This window comes from Perna viridis, chromosome 1, assembly GCF_037379345.1.
Source record: "Perna viridis isolate PV_CMFRI_1.1 ecotype Kerala chromosome 1, ASM3737934v1, whole genome shotgun sequence".
NCBI lineage: Eukaryota > Metazoa > Mollusca > Bivalvia > Mytilida > Mytilidae > Perna > Perna viridis.
Genome location: NC_142445.1, coordinates 49,477,161 through 49,498,185, shown reverse-complemented (window position 1 = coordinate 49,498,185; position 21,025 = coordinate 49,477,161). Strand labels below are relative to the sequence as shown.

The following is a 21,025-nucleotide window of genomic DNA, read 5'->3' as shown; positions in this document are numbered from 1 at the left end:
CATGTAACAAGGGCAAATGCTTATTTAGCATTTAGGACACTTACCCTACAGGTGCACCTGGTCCATGCTCCAGTTTTTTGTGGAGTCCGAGTTGCTCATTTGCTTTTTTTACTTTGTATGTATAATTTTAGTTACTTTATGTTCTTTGTTGTGTATGTCTGTTTTCCATGTCTGGTCTTTGTCTCTGGATTGCATTCTTTTGATTACCGCTATAACCTTGGTTCCCTTGATTACTCTTAGCTGATACAGAGAGACGAACTAAAGAGTACAACTAAAGTTAAATAAATGCAGAGAGGCTTGGTATGATTGATTGATTTGTTGAGTGTGTTTTAGAGCAGGTATCTGTTAAGTTGTGTCTTTCGGTGTAGCCACATTCGGCTTCAATGCATGTTGATGACCAACATATTTCTATAATTTACTTTTTTGTATTGCCCCTAAAGGTAGTTATTGTGATGAATTTTAGTTTTTTTGATGAATTTGTAACTCAATGATATGGAAAATCATGTCTGTTTTTCTTGATTCTGATGGTGCAAATAGTGTGATTACACTTTCAAATTTTGTTCATACCATGTTTCATCCAATGCCTGATTTTACAAAAGACTGACAATTAACATGACCCAGTCTAGTAGAATTTACAATCTCCCGTAGTTCAGGCAGAAACGCTACAAAACGCTAGAAACATTGACACAGCGAGAGACTTAGTAGTTTAGTTTAATTTAATGCTAAATTCAACGAGGGTTAGGCCGGATAAACATTCGAAAATTTGCCAAAGAAAAAAAGTAGGACAAGCAAGTCGAAGGAAGATGTAAGTCTGTTCAGGCGCGTAGCTGCCGTTAGGCAAAAAAGCTTTTGCCTGCACTTAATTTTGCCAATTTTTTTAATATAAAATAGATAAAATACATCCAGGAGAGGCATAAATGATGCCTTAAAACGCTATCTCCGTGGAGCTTCGGGGGGAGGGGCTTCGCCCTCCTGGACCCCCTACCAGGGCTCCGCCTTGGACCTGCCGTAATTTTGCCTACACTTCAATTTTGCCTCAGCTACGCGCCTGCTGTTTGTGTAGGGAAGACAATGGGCCTAAACTTGAAATAACCACTGAGAATTCACTAAGTATGCAAGAACCAAAGTGCTATTAACCCTGATAATTCACCAAACAGAGAAAATATTTGGTTGTAAGCTGATAATTTATGTAATAGAGAGAACTTAAACCTTGTGATAATCATAAACTTGTCAATTGGTTAAAGATAATAATAACGTATCATTATAGCAAATACGCATTTTATATAAATTCCATTTTTACATTCTTTTAAAATGCACCCCTCCCCCGCAAAAAAAGGAAAAAGTATATACTCTTTTCGATTCTTCAACTTAAAATGATAATTAATTTTACCATTGCACTTAAAGGTGCTTTTTCATAGTGTTGCTACTTTCTGTGGTAGTTTGTGTGGGCGTTTTATATTCAAATATTGAAAATCGTTATATTGATAAGGTTCAAGCAACCTCCTGGTCCGTTCCATATTTGTTAAGATTAAAATTAGTTTTGTTGCTTGCCTATCACTGATTGAATTTCATCTAAATATAAACAGTTTATCCTTTTAATAGTAAGAATTTTCATAAATCGCACTAATTAACTGGTAAAGCCTGAATTTTGAAAGTCGAATATTTATTTAAATGAAAACTACCATATTTTGAGAAATTTGGCAAGTATAATATGTCTTTCAACGGCTTTTCTCAGAATAAAAAACACATTTCACATTGGCTTTGACTCCGTAAAAAACAACAATTTACAAACGTTGTTTAAGGCAATATGCAAAAATCTCGCGCTCAGACTAGGAGGTGATATTTTTTAAGATAATTTTGTTGTTGTTTTTGTTGTAATTTATTCATCTATTTATTTATTCATTTATTAATTGTTGTGTTTTGTTGGATTTTCTTGTTGTTGTTGTTGTTGTTGTTGTTGTTGTTGTTATAGACTTTTTGATAATCAAATTACGTTTTTCTTTTTAAGTCAGATTATGTTATTGGCTCAGAACTTTCATTAAATCTTTGATTATTTGTTCCAAAAGACATTATTTTTTTTAAAACTGATTAAGACACCGAATTATTATAATTTATTAATTGTTTTCTATATTTCGCCCACTTACTAGTCTATCAGTTTTGTACCAATTGTTCAATTAGCACATAAGATTTATTATCACTATTATGCAAAGTATTCCAATAATTTGGTGTACATTTCTTGTAATTCAGAATAATCTCTAATTTTGTCACCTGTTACACAATCATTATTTTCACTCATCTTGCAACAAACTCCCGAGAAGTACTGACTGTTTTTTACGTTTGGATAGTTGGTAAATATCAAATTTGTAGTTATATTATCTTTAAATTGAAAACATTTTGTTGAAGTGCCTAAAATTGTTCACAAACTAGATATATGGGCATCTTGAGAAAATTATCATTATTTCCAATCTTTTTTATTTCTGTCATTGTAATTTGTTTAATATGTGTATCTATTATTACGCCATTATTGTACCAGATATTGCAAAAAAAAACATTAATCATCTAAGTAATATACAACACATTGTGCATTGATTTAATAAATCATTGGCATTGTCAGAATGTCACTTACATATATTATTAACAGATCCAAAAGACTTTTTTACAGTTAAATATAACAGTCACGAGCCGAACGTCACTTCTTGCCCTGTAAATACCATGAACTGTACATGTGAATCCAATGAAGGAAGCTTCGAGGATATTCAATTGGGACAAGTTAGAAATCTCTCATCAATTTATTCTCAGAATGATACCGAATTTCTATGCCCGAACAACGATGAGCCCATTTCAGAACTATGGATTCATATTGTCACAGGCAGTATACTTTTAACAACAACAGTTCTGTCACTCTTAACAAACGGAACGGTTATTTATATACTGTTCTTTAAGAAGAGAAGTTTCCTTACAAGGATTAACACTTACATCGCCGCAGTTTGTCTCATCGCGCTGATAACCTCATTATTTGGGAACCCTATGGTTATTTCATCGAGCTTTGTGGGTCGATGGCTGTTTACCGACGACGGCTGTACATACTACGGACTTTTTGTGGCCTTAGTTCCATGTATATGCTGACTATTATTGCCATTGATAGATACCTGATGGTAGTTTGCAGTATTTTTAAGAATATTGAGGTTAACGTGTTTAGTCGCATAACAACTTCTGGAGCGTTAGTTCTATCGTTTACCCTTTCCGTGCCTCCTCTGGTAGGATGGAACCGATATACATACGAGGGGTTTGGGACTTCTTGCTCCCCTGATATAACAGATGATGGAACGAGATCTAGAGTTTATCTGATGTGTTTGCTAGGTGTTGCATTTGTCATTCCTATTTCAGTTATTACTTGTTGTTACTGGAGAATATTTTCTAAGGTATATATTTCAGTTCCTCGTAAATCAAAAAAAGACAATCTAAATACATTTGCTGAAAGCAAGGACAGCAACTGTTCAAGCAATATTTCGAAAGATAATAGACATATAGATTTTACTTTCAAATTTCTAGATTTTTTGTATGGGGGGGGGAGGGGTTAAAAGCTCGATTTTTGAAATCGTAACGAAAGGAAAGGATAATTAACTGTTAAGTTTCCCTTTATTAATTTCCAATGTTAATGTATTCGATAGGGAAATCAACATTTCTGAAAGATAATTTTGTTATCATGGTTTTTCAGATACTAGAAACAAGAAAAAATCTTTTCCCTGGAAACAAGAACACTGATACACCATATTCCATGAACCGGAAAAGATATACAGCGTTGGAGATAAGAGTTGCTTTAACAATGATCTCTATTCTAGGTTAGTTTCTTCCATTTACTATGGGTTGAACGAAAATCATGTGTGATATAATATACTCATTCACATTTACATTAAGCTGTACACATACATCAAATTTGTATTAACTCTTTGGAAAGTATCGTCATTTTAAGCATGGATTTAATGTGAATTAACAATTTAACTTAAGTTTGTCAATTACATAAAAAATGTCTTGCATATGCATTAAATCTTTCTTTTTTTGCATTTCCAGGGGTTTTTTTGTTATGCTGGACACCCTATGCGGTCATCTTAATTTGGTCAGTTTGCAAATCATCAGAAATCCCCCCTTTGATATCCGCTATCCCTACCATGTTGACAAAAACTGGAAGTTTCCTCACCCCTCTAGTGTATCTTGGACGAGATCGTAAGATGCGAAAAGTTGCCATGGAGATTTTTCCATGTTTGAAATCAGACACGATGAAAGTTGTGGTATTTCAAAGGGAACTGCCTAAGACAACTTCAAAAAACACAACGTTAACAACTAAAACTAGATCTGGAAGTGAAAAGGAAGTGCAAACCATACGGCTACATAAGTCAAAGCGTCAGATTATTGAAATAACCATTGCTGAGTCTTCGGTTTGAATAAAAAGACAAGAGAATTTGAAATTTATATGTGAAAAAATATATAACTACAGCGTTAAAGACCCGTTTCTTATAACCTTACACCTATTCTACGTAGTTCACAACCAATATGTATTATGATTCTTCACAACTCATCAAAACTGCTATAACTGAGTTTTTATAAATATGGGAAAAATTCTTAAAAATTACAAAATCTTCCACTACATACCCTTTTCTATAGAACAAACGAACTCCGGGGCATATTTTCAAAATTTTATTGGAAGAGCTATTTGAATATTCGGTACATAACTGAGTCATGTGACATGAACTCATTTAAATATAGATGCCAGTTGAGCAGCACAAAAACATCTATAGATATTCAAGTTATTTTAAGTGCCCTAGCTATGTTATATAGCCTGAACATATGGAGTTTTTTAATTAAATTTACATCATAAAATCAAATAAATGTTCCAACATTCAAAGAGAGAAAATTGAATTAAATTATTTAAAATCAAAATTGCACTAGGCCTCCTGAGGATTTCTTAGGTCTGTTGTCATAAAATTAAGCAATATAGAAAAACAAATGCAGTACAAAAATGAATTATTTCGAAAAATGACTTTTTCTACAAGAATTTTTATTAAAGATTTATAAAGTCATTTTATCATTATCTATAAATCGCATACTATTAATTTTCGTTTCCCTAAACTTCTATATCTGTTGATATAGAGAACATAAACAAATTCAATATCAGAAAAAAAAACACACACACAATATATAAATAAACATACACATAATATTTGCATAAAAAGACAATGAAAATTGCATACGAAAATTTTATCACAACAGACCTAAAAAGTCCCCAGTAGCCCTAATGCAATTTTGATTTTAAATTTTTTAATTTAATTTTTAGTGGAGTGCGAGTTGCTCATTTGCTTTTGTTACTTTGTATGCATGATTTTAGTTACTTTATGTACTTTGTTGCGTATGTCTGTTTTCCAGGTCTGGTCTTTCTCCCTGGATTACAAACTTTGACTATTAATCTGTTGATATAGAGAACATAAACAAATTCAATTTAGGAAAAAAACACACACACAATAAAAAAATAAACGCACACATATTTGCATTAAAAAGATGGAAATTTTAATCTTTTAATAGTTCACTATTGATGCTATTGTTTATTCCTTAATGATTTGTTTCGATACCAGTTATAATCATAATTGCGACTTTACACTTTTCCGAGACTACAGAAACAGCTTGTTTTTTTTTTTTTTTTTTTTTTATTTTTTTATTTTTTTTTTTTTTATGACCTAAACCTCGAATTTGACAACAATGGTCATCTCAGCAATTAAATTTATGATAAAGAGACGACTTTAATTTTTAATATCATAAATTTCCATTACCTGTGCAGCAATAAACCTTCATCTCCTGTATATGGTGCTTATAGTGCACATTGATTCGCTACGCCAGAGCCTGAATCAAAGATATGAGGAAATATGTCTCAAAAGGTCCCTTGCCAAATTCTTTTTTTAAATATCGGCGCTTGGTTGAAAAATACACAGTTTCTTCTGAAATAATGAGTAATGATTGTTTTCTGTTCTTTGTGCTGATGTGACAGCTGATTTACCGATTATGACGTAATAACATGTTATTTAATAAGCACTGGTATAACTACATTACATATACTCCAAGTCACCTCAGATTGTTTGCGGTATTTTGCGTTTATTTTTTTAATTACTCGACGGTTCCTTTCAAAAACTTGTTCTTTCACAAAATCAGAAGAAGGTCGTGCCTCCGATATATTTTGCATAATTTTGTTAATATTTGTATTTCTTTCCATGAAGAAAATTTGTGTTTGAATTTATATTCACAATTAGGTGATAATATGAGGAACAAAGTCGCATCATGGAAATTTGGATCGTTATCTCTAAATCATAATCAAGGTATATTTACACTCAATAAATACCTTAATCTAAACTATGGCAAGCCAAAGTGGACAAAAATCAATATTTTGTAATATTAGAAAATGAATTTTTAATATTACAAAATCATTTTTTTTAATATTAGAAAAGATTTTTTCATATTAGAAATTTTGCAATATTAAAAATTCATTTTCTAATATTATAAATTTCTGAATTAGTAATATTATAAAATATCACACAGTTTGTAATATTACAAATTGACTTTGTAATATTAGAAAATGAATTTGTAATATTAAAAAATCCCTTTGCAATATTACAAAATCAGTCACATTTTTTAATATTACAAAATGATTTTCTGATATTAAAAAATCGCAACAGTATACGACAAATCCATTTTCTAATATTAGAAAGAAAATCAATTTCTTATATTAAAAAATCGTTGAATTTTTAATATTAAAAAAGTGTTTTGTGACATAAGAAATTTGTAATGTTAGAAAATGAATTTGTAATATTAAAATATCATTTTCTTAATATTAGAAAATGCTCATTTTTGTCCACTTTATCTTGCCATAATAACCTTTCAAAGAGCTCATTCCATTCATAAAATCAAATTGTTATCAATCAAATTCCAAAGAAAAGATGCATGCCTAATTTGTATTTATGGTGTGTAAACTGAATCTAAAAGATATCTTTAGTTGTACAAAATAAATAAAAATACTTCTAGAGTAACAGCGTTACAAAATATCTGTTTGTTTCTCTTCTTATTAAATTTTCAATCCTCGAAAAACAGAAAAAAAACAGAAAACTTGTGTATCATTTTGTTCTTCTTTTTGCTTATCCGGGAATAGATGCTAACAGTTCTATGTGCTGGTGAATGTGCTTTCCTGATACAAGACTGTTTCTTTGTTTTCAGGGTCTCAAAATAGATTTTTGTCCCGAATCTGCTGCAGCAATAACATTGAACGGGCCGTGGAAAAGCTTCTAGTTACGAATTTTAGCATTGCTCATACCTGTATTTTTACACTATTTGACTCTATATCAAGGCTAACAATGGTACTTATGTGTGAATTTATGACGAAACCCTGTACTTTTTTTCGACCACATAAATAACTATACTCGACGTCAGTTCAATCATCATTTTGTCATCAGCTAATTCTCGAATGAAGATTTGTCTTTCTTGTTAAGTTATATGCAGTAAACAAGGTTTTTGGTCAAAATACCAACACGACAATCATCCTTGTAACAGAATAATTACATATTTAACAACGTAAACATTGTGGTGCTTGATTATTTGGTCTCCGGATTTAAACAGTTCAAATTTAAGAGAAAAGTCGCTTCACATTATTCGACTGAGGTCGTCTTCCTAAATCATTTGAGCAATGGGATGTTGCAGTAAACTTGTTCTATATATTATTATTTCTAATGTGAATTATCTGGACATTATTTCAGGGCGAGAATAATTCCACAAGTCAGATATAATTTAAGGATGTCTTATCTGTCCTTGAAGAGGTTATCCTTTTACATGTCTTGTTCGAGTTAGGTAGATTATCTAACAACAGGATGATAAAGAAAAATATATGTGAATGAATATTATCATTATTTTGATGTCTGATATATTAAACAAATTATTAAGTTAATAGTTGGAAGTCTTCTTTATATTACAACGTTTAGAAGTACAGAAGTTTTATGGTCGTTACCATGAACTCGTGGATCGTTATGATGTATCCATCAGCACCATGAGAACTGATTTATTCAACGGGTCATAGTTTTCCTTTCCTCGTTTGTCTACCCCGGACTTGACTTTTTATGAGCAACTCGGCGGGTGTTTCTAGAAAAGCAGAGGACGCTTACCCTACCGGTGCACCTGGTCCATGCTCCCAGTTTTTAGTGGAGTCCGAGTTGCTCATTTACTTTTGTTACTTTGTATGTATGATTTTGGTTACTTTATGTTCTTTGTTGTGTATGTCTGTTTTCCATGTCTGGTCTTTGTCCCTGGATTACATTCTTTTGATTACCGCTATAATCTTGGTTCCCTTGATTACTCTTAGTTATCGTTAGCATTCATTTTCCAAATTTTGTTGTGCGGGAAGTTCATCAGTGTTTACATTAAAACCAAATGTCAAAAACCATTCGCTTTTTTATTTTAAGAAATGAAAGAAGACACGAACGTGATTTTTTACTTAATGTATACACTCTAAGTCTCATTTGCATTTATCTGTTTTGCCCAAGGTATCAAAATATATTCGGTCCATTTATTTTCCTTGCACACCACTACTGTAGAAAAGCGAAAATAAAACTGTAGCAAAAATCTCCGGTTTACGCCATAAGATATTGGTGAATTATTGATTGTAAAGGATGGGGTATTCGTGGTCCAAGGTCCATAAGATGGTATGTTTTAAATACCCGCATAAAATAGATATAATTCTATACGAGACAAGAAGGCTACAAAATGCTGTGTTGTTGATTTAATCAGTAATATTAATTAATTTGTAATGTCTTCTCATCTGTTTCAAGGGCATTGAGCTTTATAACATTTATACAAGACTCAAGACGCTATTGACACAAAACTTTAAAGAAAGACATTTTATCGGGAAAAAAATTGATCAGGGGATTGAAATATTACCATACATCAGGTTACTACCGAGCAAACAAGGTCGTTTATGGCACCATATCTGGAATTTATCAAAAGGACAAGATAATCGCATTGTCTCATGCGTATCTTCGTTGAAGGTTACTGGATATTGTGGAAACAATCAAGTTCAAGAAGTTGTTGTTTGTTGACATGCGTCCACTTCCTCTTGAAAGTGAATTTGTGTATCTTCCAAAATATTCCTCGCGGAAATGTCATGTACGTTTTGATGTGCCTTTTCTATATGGACAACTACCCGACCAATAAAAGACGCCAATTCAGACTTAATTTTTTCATTTACATTTGTTTCTGTATATGCGTCATTTTGGTTCTTTAATGTGCATCTGTTCTCCATGTCTGGTCATTGTGCCTGGATTACATTCTTTTGATTTCCGCTATAATTAACTCTTCGCTAATATTTGCCATGCGAAAGGATCATAAGTAGAGTGTTGCTATTTTTTGTAGCTTCATTCTTGTTGTAATAGAATAAGAGTAATACAAGTAAGACGTTGTACGGAAGAGGATATATTTGAAGAGGATGAAAAATCTTTCTTTTTGGTAAGACAAATAAACATATCAATTGACAAAGTAATCACAGCGCCCATAAACATTTTGCAAAAGAATTCTTCATCTGTGGCAACATCCCTTCAGCACCTGCGTATGGAGTTTTCATATCACAACTCATACTCAGCCAAAGCTTGCCTAACTACACAGACATTTTGTTCCGCTAAACTTCTTACAATTAGGCTTCTGGAACAGGGTTATGTTGCTACAAGATTGAAGTCATCACTACACAAGGTTTATGGTCGTCATCATGAACTTGTGGATCGTTTCAATGCATCCATCTGCGCCACGAAAATTAACTGATTTGTTCAACGTGTCATAGTTTTCCTTTCCTCTTTCGTCTGCCCCGGTCTTGACTTTTTGGACTACTCTGCGGGTGTTTCTAGAAAGTCAGATGCTTACCCTACCGGTGCACCTGGTCCATGCTCCCAGTTTTTAGTGGAGTCCGAGTTGCTCATTTACTTTTGTTGCTTTGTATGTGTTAATTTAGTTGCTTTATGTTCTTTGTAGTGTTTGTCTGTTTACCGTGTCTAGTTTTTGTACCCGGATTACATTCTTTTGATTTCCGCTGGAATCTTGGTTCCCTTGATTACTCTTTCAGTCTCGCAGACTTTATTCTTTAACTTAAATGTAAGGTGAGTAACATGTAAAATAATGTACTACTTCAGTAACAAAATGTGATTGTCCCTCACAAGGCTGCAGTTTGAATATTGAATAAATGTGAACACCATTTTATAAACAAACCGTCGATTGAAAATTCGAACTCAAAGATATTTTAATGGGCACTTAATTTAATCAACGAATAAAGACTATTTAAACCGATCTAAGTTTGAGGTGGTCGTTTTTAATACACTCTGAACTGCTCTTGCCATTTATATATACTGCAAAATTGGAGAATTCTTAAAATAGTCCTGGTTCTCTGGACTTCTTGTTCTCTGGAATTCTTTTTTTTACAATGGTGATAAATGAATATATAAAAATACATACCTGATACTTATTTTATATAGGGCTTTAATGTATAAGCTCATGTTAATATGATTTGAAAACAAGTTGGAAATCATGAACAAACACTATAATTGTAATGAATACAACTATCATTGCTGAACAAAGTGATCTCCAAAATTGTTTCTTCGGCCTCTACATTGCTTTATCTCATACATCTCTATTTTCTTTGTTTTTTATTGTTTGTTTGTTCGTCTTGTTTTGGTTTTGTTTGGTTTTTATTTGTTGTTTTTTTTTTCGTTTTTGTTTTTGTTTTTTTGTTTTTTTGTTGTTTTTTTGTTTTTTTGTTGTTTTTTTTTATTTTTTTATTGTTACAACTTCTAAATACATTTAGAAATCAAGAAAGGAGAAGCAAGAAATATCTGCAATATGAGATAGAAGATTCGGTCTGATAATTACTAAAATAACTCTTTTTTAAATACCTAACTAATGCATTGATATACAATATTAGAAAGACGGATATTAGTCCACTTTATAATGAAAACTATCTATGGCTGAAATAAATATACTCCATGTCAAGTACAACTTGACATAAAGGAGATCACCCTTTTAACTAAGCCATTAGCTGTAACTCTAAGGGTGTATTAAATGTAAGCTTTAACCAAGAAAACGACACCGAAAACATATGCTTATTATAATACCTTGGAATGCTTAGTGAGTTTAAGGACAAGTTTAAAGTGTTTGGTGCAAAAATTAAGCACTTGGTTAAATTTCTTGTAAAACAGTAACTAGAACTATTACATTGGTACAAATTGATGTAAACAGTCTGATATTTATGATCATCATTTATGTAAAATAGATTTTGCAATAAAGTAAAGTTCATGTGATAGGTACTTAGTATGTAGAATAAACAAACTTCATTCTATACATCTGCAGCTTGAAAAGGTAATAGAATATCAGCCAATTCATGGTTTGACTTTTGAGAAGAGCTGGCCATACCGAAAGAATCCGATGACTGAATCCAACACCAGTATTACTAGATACCCGCCATGCTGCTCGTTGAAGGTCAAGGTCGGTGAAATAAGATTATTTATGAAATATGGAGGTCGTTGATCCGTATCGGTCATGATTTTGGAAAAACAATCTTGATTTATGCGCAATATAGCATTGTCCACGTTGCGTTTGTGTAAGCTGCTGAACGTTATCAATAAAATTAGAAATTCTGAGAACTTTAATTTTCTTTTTTAACTTTTTGTTTAAATAAATATGATTTCATATACCAGCCTCCCCTGCATATATTATTTATATTGTTTATATTCGTCAGTTATTTAGGTATGCAAGAGTAAGTGGCCATATCGTGATTTCGAAGGGAGCCAAAGAAAGGTTTGAAAAATGTTCGTCTCATATGCTGCTCAAAAAGATTTTTTTTTCGATCTATCAAGAAAGATTCTGTATCTGACAAATAATTTATAGTAATACATAAGTTTCATAATATCATAATTATATTATTTGTACTGTTTCAACTATGGATTTGGCCAACTTTGTGTGTTGGCAGTTTTCTGATGCTTGTTTATTTTGCAGTCTACCGGATACAGTGAACTGTATTGGAAAAGAGGTTTAGAGCACCATAGAATTTGGTTTAACCCAGCATTTCCATCAAAAGTGCCTGTACAAAGTCAGTACCATTGCAGTTGTTTCCAGTTTCCGGTTTTTTGTCTAAATATTTCCATTTGTTATACGGATTTTACTTTTTTTTATCATCTTATTATTTTTTTTATTCGTGAAAAGCTCCCAAAACCCTCAGAACAATTCGTAAGGTATCGTTCACCAATCGCGGAACTAGTAAAGCTTTCACAAGAAGTCGCAATTTAAAGCATTTGCAAGAACTTTTTTGTTCGATATTTTATACGACTGTTTTACGTTTATGGAATGATTGCGAGAAGATTATGATCGTTTTTCGATAGCTTAACGGAAAAAAACGAATTCACGAAAGTACTTTACGAATTTACACGAATGGTTTGTCTTGGGTAAAGAGTGTTAGGTTGTCATGTGAATGGGAGTATAAGTCGAAAGAAGTTTTGATATACTATTTACTTGTTTCTCTCTTAAACCATGTCAATTTTCCCTGAATATTAATTGAAGAACGCATGAGAGTGCATTGCATCATTTTATATGAATTAATGTATCATAACCGTTCGAACCTAAATCGCAAATATTCGTAAAATCTCGTAAGGTTATCGTTTCTTTTCATTCGTTATTCGTAAAAACTTGGACTAAATCGCAACAATTTGCAATATATATAAGATTGGTATGTTTTAATTGAATAACCGCTGGGTCGATGCTACTGCTGGTGGACCTAAGGTTCACCAAATAGTGAATTTTATTTGCACTTCAACGAAACTCTATACAATACAATAACTATTGATGAAGCCATCGTTACATTATTTATCAATTTCTATCTTGTCCATATGCACTTATAGTAACCAAAAAAATCCAGACCTATTGAAAGCGTGTGAAAATGTTACATGTATGTGTGTTCTATATTCACCTTATCTATACAGATTTATAATGAGTGATATTCGTGTCAATAAAGATGATTTTTGTAATTTTGGGCCACTGGTTACCTTTCATCAGTTCTATTGTCTCGTTTTTGTCGTGCTTCGAATTGCACGCCTACATGAATTTTAATGAATTCCACTTCTCCCAGTTTTTAGTGGAGTCCAAGTTGCTCATTTGCTTTTGTTACTTTGTATGTATTATTTTAGTTACTTTATGTTCTTTGTTGTGTTTGTCTGTTTTACATGTCTGGTCTTTGTCCCTGGATTAAATTCTTTTGACTAACACTAGATCCTTGATTACACTTCTAATATTAACTCCTTTTTTCATCAAATAAGAACGTAGACCTTAATTCGAGTACCTGACTATTCTTTCTACGATTCTCCATTCAAATATAGTCTTTCCACTCGCATCATTTGAGGAGCTTTAAAATAGGAAACGAATCTCCCCGTAAAGTCTTTGATAAAGGTCCTAAATACCGTAGACTACGTTCCATAAATTGGAATTACAGATGTTACGCGCTATATTCGTACGTGAAAACGTAACAGGAAACCAGGGTAAGCAATAGTTTGGTATGAGGGGAAAATAAACTTACTATTCCCCGACTATACAGTCATAAGTGTGTTGTTCTACCGAAAAGACAATAGACACATCTTTATACCAAAGACTGAAAGAAGCGACATATTAGATCCCAGGAAATTAGGAACTCAATACATCTATGCTAGTAGACACACATTCTATTATAATTTTTACCTTGAAATGACAATAGACACGCAAATCGACCTGCCGACGACTGGGCACCGTCCATGATGTTTCTGTCGTCTGACTGAAATTTGAAATATCTGGACTCGACCTTGAATAACAATAAAAGCCGAGAATTCCGAGAGAAGTCTTAAAAGCATAGCCAATCCTTCAACATCAATAAAAAATTTTCGCAAAATATAATTTACAGTTGATATCAAGGAGATTTAGGGAGTGCAAAATAGTTAGGGAACTATTGACCGGTTAATAATCTTTTAGCGCGCAACTCAATTGGTATCAATTGCGCTCCGTTAATCGCTGACCTATTTCAGGCTGGCCTTATTTAAAATATGGAATTTCGTTTAGCTAGATCCTTTGAACTCAGTTTCCTTTACATAGTTATCGACTATTGTCTCTAAACAATCCTGGATATGGGGACTTAATACATCGCAACTGCACCCAAAAAACTTGAGATAAAGGACACTACAGACACTATAAAGCCAGCCTTATAGCTTGACTTTTTAGAGATCGATGGAAAAGGAAAACATCACGCCTAAACTATACGACAAACGCGATAACTTCTCCGTATCAACAACTTTCTTTTCTTCTGTGGCAACATCCCTTCATTCTCCGAGTATGGAGTTTTCGTATCACAACTCATACGTAATACAAGAGTTTGTCGAAAGCACATTTTGAGCAGCTCGGCAAGTGTTTCTAATAAGAGCAGAGGACACTTACCCTGTCGGTTTACTTGGTCTGTGTTCCTACCTTTTAGTGCAGTCCTGGTTGCTCATTTACTATTGTTTCTATGTGTGTGCTATTTTGATTAATTCGTGTTTCTCCTTTATATGTATAGGCGTTACCCATGGATTATGCTTTTTTATAACCGTTCGAATCATGATTCTATTGATTGTCCACTGAGTTACCGAAGTCAACGGGTTTAATATTATTCATTCATAAATCGCAGAAGTAATTTATAGTGTGGCGGAAATGACCGAGTAGTACCGATTGGATTTGTTGGTCTGGTTCCCGCTGCAAGTTATAGCGCAAAAAAACCATCACGTCATGCCTCTCGGCCGTGCATGCGGAGACCCATGTCTAAATTTTAACCCATTGCAGGGGCGGATCCTGGATTTTAGATCAGGAGGCGCACAGTTAAAATTTCGCCGAGCGGAGAGAGGTGAAAATTTTTTTGAGGTTAAATTTTTGAAATATTCTTCTAAAGTGGGTGGAATGTAGATATCTTTTGTGGTAAAATCAGCAAGAAATTATAATTTCAACCTAAAACCGCCTAAATCTACCCCTGGCAATATATGCTTTGCGAATTTTTGACCGATATTCGCCGAAATCCATAAAATACACGTAAGCGTGTGGCACAACAAAACAAGGTATGTATAATACTGTTACTCTGAAATGGCTTAATAGAATCAACTACATTTTTTCATCAAAATAGATTCAAATAAGTGAGTTATATTGTAGGCAGAAACCTACCAAGGGTGAATGATCTCCCATTTCATTGAGATTTTCGTTATACCATAAATATACTATGGTAAGTGTATCTAGTTTCCAAGAAAGTAAAATTACTTTTCTTCAGATGTGGTATATAGAAGACATTCATCGAAACTTACAATTTTACTTGAAGACAAGCACACGTACATAATTACTTATACTGTTCATGTGAATGTAAACAAAGATGATATAGAACGTACATGTATGATATAGTTGACTTAACTTAATTCTTGTTTGTATTCGTGCCTGCCCTTGAATTTTCAAGATTAGAGTAGAATATAAACAAAGAAGGATTCTCACATATATATGGCAAGTATTAACACAACATTCAAGCCTGATATGCAGAAAAGCAGAGGACGCTTACCCTACCGGTACACCTGTTCCATGCTCCAAATTTTTAGTGGAGTCCGAGTGAGTTGCTCATTTACTTTTTTTGTATGTATTATTTTAGTTACTTTATGTTCTTTGTTGTGTTTGTCTGTTTTCCATGTCTGGTCTTTGTCCCTGGATTACATTCGTTTGATTTCCGTTAGAATCTTAGTTCCCTTGATTACTTTTAAAAAAAGCGATATCATGCAATATCAGTAGATAACGACATCCGTTTCTTTGTATTCCAAAAACATGAGCAATTTAGCCTACTGCTTTCTTATATGGTATATTCTTTCTTTAAAAATGTGACTAAAATTAACAATTTTGAAATTTTAATTATCAGTAGCAGTTAACTGTAAGTAGTTGTAAGAATAAGGCGAAACGGGAAAAATCATAAAGATGCATGTCAACCCCCCCCCCCCCCATCCCCCCACCCTGATTCTGATGGTGTAAATAGTAAAGTAACTCTATCAAAATAATGGGTTTTTCATACCATATTACACTGACTGCCTGCATGATTTTTACAGGGACTGACACTTTAATGTTCATTGATGTACATAATATTCATAATCTTCTATTTATAGCTACGATAACTATAAAACCGAAAACTTTTCTGGATCCTTTTTGACGATATAGAGTCCAGGGCTTTATTATAATTCAGGCAAGTGGAATAGATAACAATTAATACTGAATACAGTGAAACCTGTCTAAACCGAACCCCTTTTGGAACGTAGAATTAGTTCATATTAAACATACAAATGTTCGGTTTCCTCAGATCAAAAATGCATTTAAACTGATGCGAAGGGATTTAAAAAGTGTCTAGTATAGAGAGGTTTTCGGTTTATTCAGGATATATAAGGTTTAGCTCATTTACTTTTGTTACTTTGTATGTATGATTTTAGTTACTTTATGTTCTTTGTTGAGTGTGTCTGTTTTCCATGTCTGGTCTTTGTCCCTGGATGACATTCTTTTATTTGCTGCTGTAACCTTGGTTCCCTTGATTACTCTATAACATATTTCCTGTATCACAACAGAGTTATCAAGGGAACCAAGGTTACAGCAAAAATCAAAAGAACATGAATTAATGACAAGGGAAACAGACACACACACACACACAAGGTCATGAAATAGCACGTACAAAGAAACACAAGTAAATGAGCAACTCGGGTTCCACTCAAACTGGGAGCATGGACCAGGTGCACCGGAAAGGAAAGCGTCCTCTACTTTTCTAGAAACACCCGCAGGTAGACGAAAGAGGAAAGGAAAACTATGACACGTTGAACAAATCGGTTCTCATGGTGCAGATATATTAACGATACAAAACGTACGGGTTATATGAACTCCATACGCAGATGCTGAAGGGATGTTAATTGCCACAGATGAAAGGGATGTTGACAATGTGAAGAGAGGTCATCGCATTTGTCGTATAGTTCTGTCATGAGTTCAAGTTATGAATTTAACTTTAAAAATACAATTCTAATTAACACAGTTATCTAATAGTAAATGTGTAATAATCGCAAATCATCAAAACCGTGTAACAGCAGGATGTTACCATCGTCACTACCACAAGCCAAATACTTCACCGTCGAATTCTGCATTACCGAATTCAGTAAAATGACGTACTCTATCATATTATTTTTGAAATAAAGAAAATTCTTGAATTTGATATTTGTTTTTTTAATTGTTGAAAACTTACATAGTGTAAAACAACGAAAGGAGTCTACGAAATTTTTTTTTAAAAATGTAAATAAGTTTCATGTGCTTTTTTTCAATTCCGTCGATTAATTTAATATCTTTTTCAAATTTGTTTTGTTTATTTGTGTGCGTTTTACTTATCTTATTTAAGCTTTTTATGTTTTATCACAAATTAATTCCTAATTGGCTATAATATTTCTTTCTATTCAGATGGTGAACTCGGTCTTTGCAGTTATACTTCTTTCCTCTCTCTTGGCAATCACTATACAGGCAGAGAATATTTTGGTATTGACGGCCACTGCATACGTTTTATTCATTTTATGCCAACTAAAGGGTTTGCTGATATCCTCGTACAGAAGTATGGTCACAATGCGACCTATCTACTGTCAGTCAAGTTCACTAATCACGCAGCGTTGAAGAAGCTTTTGTTGAAAGACAAAATTTATTATGTTCCATATGACCATGATGGAAAAATCAATGACCGCTTCGCCTTATTTGCTCGTGAATCCTATGAAATTGGGTTTTAAAATAAAGGCTTCCTATCTCAGCTTTCTGCACTCGAAAACACAACACAAACTACAACACATTTGTTGATGAAAGATTCAAAAGTCATTACAGAGCTTAAACAAAAAAAGTTCAAAACTGTAATAATAGATGGACTTTTGTCATTGCCATTTCTAATTCTCGTTCAATGTCTGGATATTCCAGAAGTTATATACTGTTTTTTTCAGGTTTGACTCCGAATGTTGCTCACAAAATGCCGGCGGATTACTTAAGCATCCCTGAGAATATTCTTGTTTCTAACAGTGGACCATTCGCTTTCATTTCCAGATTAAGGAATTATTTTGTTCGTTTGTTAACAATGCTGTTTGGTGGGTACGGTATGTCCTCTTTATTCCCACATAAAATAATTGACTGACACATTTCTGAGTCAAAGCAGGATAATTTTTACGATAAACTTTATCAATTTAGTTTTTACTTACTCGACCAAGATGAAATCCTAGATTACACGAGGCCTACACTTCCAAAAATGGCCCTTGTAGGTGGATTTGGCATATGGGGAAATGTAAATTTCCGGCCCGAAGAAATCCTCCAGTATGTAAATTCTGCGGAGCATGGAATAGTTGTCACTTTCGGTAGCCATTCAAAATATTTACCAGACCGATTGAAATCTACATTATACGAAACATTCCGTAGGATTACGGAGTTGAATTTTGTGGTAAAGATTGATCAACCATATTTTAAGGATTGTAACATACTGCAAAACCCTTGGGTACCACAAGGTGACATTCTTGCCAACAAGAGAACTAGGGCGTTTATAACACACTGCGGTAATAGATGATGATTGGGGGCTTTTAACGACCTTGAATACCAATACAGGCCTCTCACGGTCGATGTTAATGGGTTAGTAGGACCAACTGGTGTTACCTTCGGGATACCTGACCGAAGAACTCGATCAGAGTATGTCCTACTAGCGGCTGGGCTGCTGTGTTGACGCTCTCGCCTACTCCCAGACCCCACATGAGTCCGAGAGCGTTTCCACACTCTAACTGTTTGGGAATACGTCAACTTGTAGAGTGTGCGGTAATAGTGGCCAATATGAAGCTTTATATCACGGAGTTCCGATAATAGCGATACCGATATATGGTGATCAATACTACAACGCAGAAAGGGTGGTCGTTAAATCATTCGGTGTTAAAATGGATCTCAGAAATTTTACTCGTGAAAATTAAGAGACGAGTATAAGGGAGGTTGTTAACAATAAAATCTACAATACTAATATAGAACTGGCATCAAAAATATGTCGGTCAAAACCGCTTTACGCATCACAAAGGGCTGCTTATTGGGTACACCACGTGACCAAATATGGCAGATCTCATTTGGTATCACCATCACAAACTTTGCCCGCTTTTGTGTTTCTTGGACTAGACATCGTACTGGTTTTACTGTGGATGTATTCAATCTCTTTTTGTCTTCTTATGTTATGTGTTTGTAAATATTACGGGTATTTTGTAAACATAAAATAAAACAAGACTAGTAAGTCTCCTACATTTTTTTTTCTTTTCTGTTCAGCAAACATGTCTAAATGCATTAGAAACTTGTATTAAGTTTTGTCAGACCTAGCATTTTACCTGACGCTAACCATTTTACTGTTTACTTGGTTGTGTCCTACAGATAGAAAATATGTATAAATTTTGTGTATTTGGTTTGCTGATAGTCTGATCGTTGTTTCATGCGCAAATTACTACAAAAAGATGAATTATATCTATAAATAAAATACTGTATGCAAAATGCAATGCCATAATGATATGTCAGTCGGCAACACCGATGGTGTTTTTAACATCCTTTGCTTCTCTTACGAATTTCGCGCAGAATGCCAGTTTAGTCTTATTTTCATCTGTCTTTTTGAAATAGAGTAACTTCTCTTTTTACATAATTATGTAATTTACTTTATGAAGCAGTCGACAACGTTAATTAATAGAAATTAAAGTTTTTAATTAAATGCCGCTAGAATCTTGAATCCCTTGATTGCTCTTATAGTTAAAGTGTTTTGTCTATCTGTATATTGATTTACATGGGTTTTTTTTATTTAGAAATTATGACATTTTATTTTTCTTCGACAGAAATGATGATTTTAGTCATTTTGATACCACAAAAATGTATATTACGGATTAGTTATATTATATGTTAATTTATTTCCTAAAATATGACAATTTGCCAAAGGGATTTCGGTTATCCTATTTTTTTAATTCTGATATACCAACTTATTTTAACCCCGGTAGATTAACGAAAGAAATATAAAACTCTGTTGTTAAGATCCCATGACCAGTAAGGGTAGACCCGAGATTTCATATTGAATGCAGGAAAAAAAGTCACAGAAAAGAGGTCACGGATTAAAAATCACAGAAAAAAATGTCACAGGGAATAGTCACAGTTTATATATATGTGTAGTTTTTTATGTAAATGATCAAAAGTTTATTTATATAATTTAATACTGGAATTAAATAATTTTATATTATATTTGCGCATTTAGTTTCTTAATGTACTTATTACATGTATTTAAAACGGTAGCCACATCTACCAGACCAAGAGTGGCAATGACAACGGCCTGTTCTGCATAGCGAATTTGGTTTTTAATGAATGATCATTACATAATACAATGAAAATAATTTTGAGAAAATAAGGCTGCAATTGACAAGTGCATGAAACCATCCCTACTAAGTGGTAGGTTGTCTTTGATGATTGTGTCCATTTGAAGCACTGTAACATATCAGTATTTTTCCTTGACTTTTTCTCCTTACAAATATTGTGACCAACTTTCCTGTATTTTTTTTTCTACAAAGTTTGTGACTTTTCTCCCTTGGACCTTTTCTCTTTTACCTTCATTTTCAAAACCCCAAACTTCAGATGCATATAACAGTATTGAACTTATTAATGAGTGAAAAGGTTTAAGCTGTAAATCAATTGGTATGCTTAAATTTTAAATGTTTACATAAAAGCATAAAGGGCTTATAATTATGTGTATGTGAAATTTGCTTAAACATAAGATATTCACATGTTTGGTTAACAATATAGTTCACACAGTTGGCATGTCAAAAGTTTCAGTAATTCAAAATTTTGTCTGGTAAAATTACCTTAAGAAAACTACAGAAGAACAAGCAACATTGCACATATACCA

General features: G+C 33.2%; 1 protein-coding gene, 2 long non-coding RNA genes and 1 pseudogene across 4 annotated transcripts; all 4 read left to right on the top strand.

Moving 5' to 3' along the window:
- The first annotated feature begins 2,655 nt into the window (after positions 1-2,655).
- On the top strand, positions 2,656-4,500 carry LOC148629161 (visual pigment-like receptor peropsin; annotated as a pseudogene). Its single transcript, XR_015919355.1, has 3 exons — positions 2,656-3,422; positions 3,719-3,842; positions 4,072-4,500. The product of XR_015919355.1 is annotated as a visual pigment-like receptor peropsin (transcript).
- A 1,702-nt stretch (positions 4,501-6,202) lies between these two features.
- On the top strand, positions 6,203-7,978 carry LOC148629160 (uncharacterized). Its single transcript, XR_015919354.1, has 2 exons — positions 6,203-6,362; positions 7,255-7,978. It is a non-coding gene; the product is annotated as an uncharacterized LOC148629160 (long non-coding RNA).
- A 931-nt stretch (positions 7,979-8,909) lies between these two features.
- On the top strand, positions 8,910-13,207 carry LOC148629159 (uncharacterized). Its single transcript, XR_015915205.1, has 3 exons — positions 8,910-9,528; positions 11,413-11,547; positions 12,058-13,207. It is a non-coding gene; the product is annotated as an uncharacterized LOC148629159 (long non-coding RNA).
- Positions 13,208-13,324: 117 nt separating this feature from the next.
- LOC148629158 (UDP-glucuronosyltransferase 1A6-like) lies at positions 13,325-19,395 on the top strand. Its single transcript, XM_088545378.1, is given in 3 exon segments — positions 13,325-16,312; positions 17,557-18,065; positions 18,068-19,395. Coding segments are annotated over 2 exon segments (747 nt in total). The 5' UTR covers positions 13,325-16,312; positions 17,557-17,939; the 3' UTR covers positions 18,689-19,395.
- Positions 19,396-21,025: the final 1,630 nt, after the last annotated feature.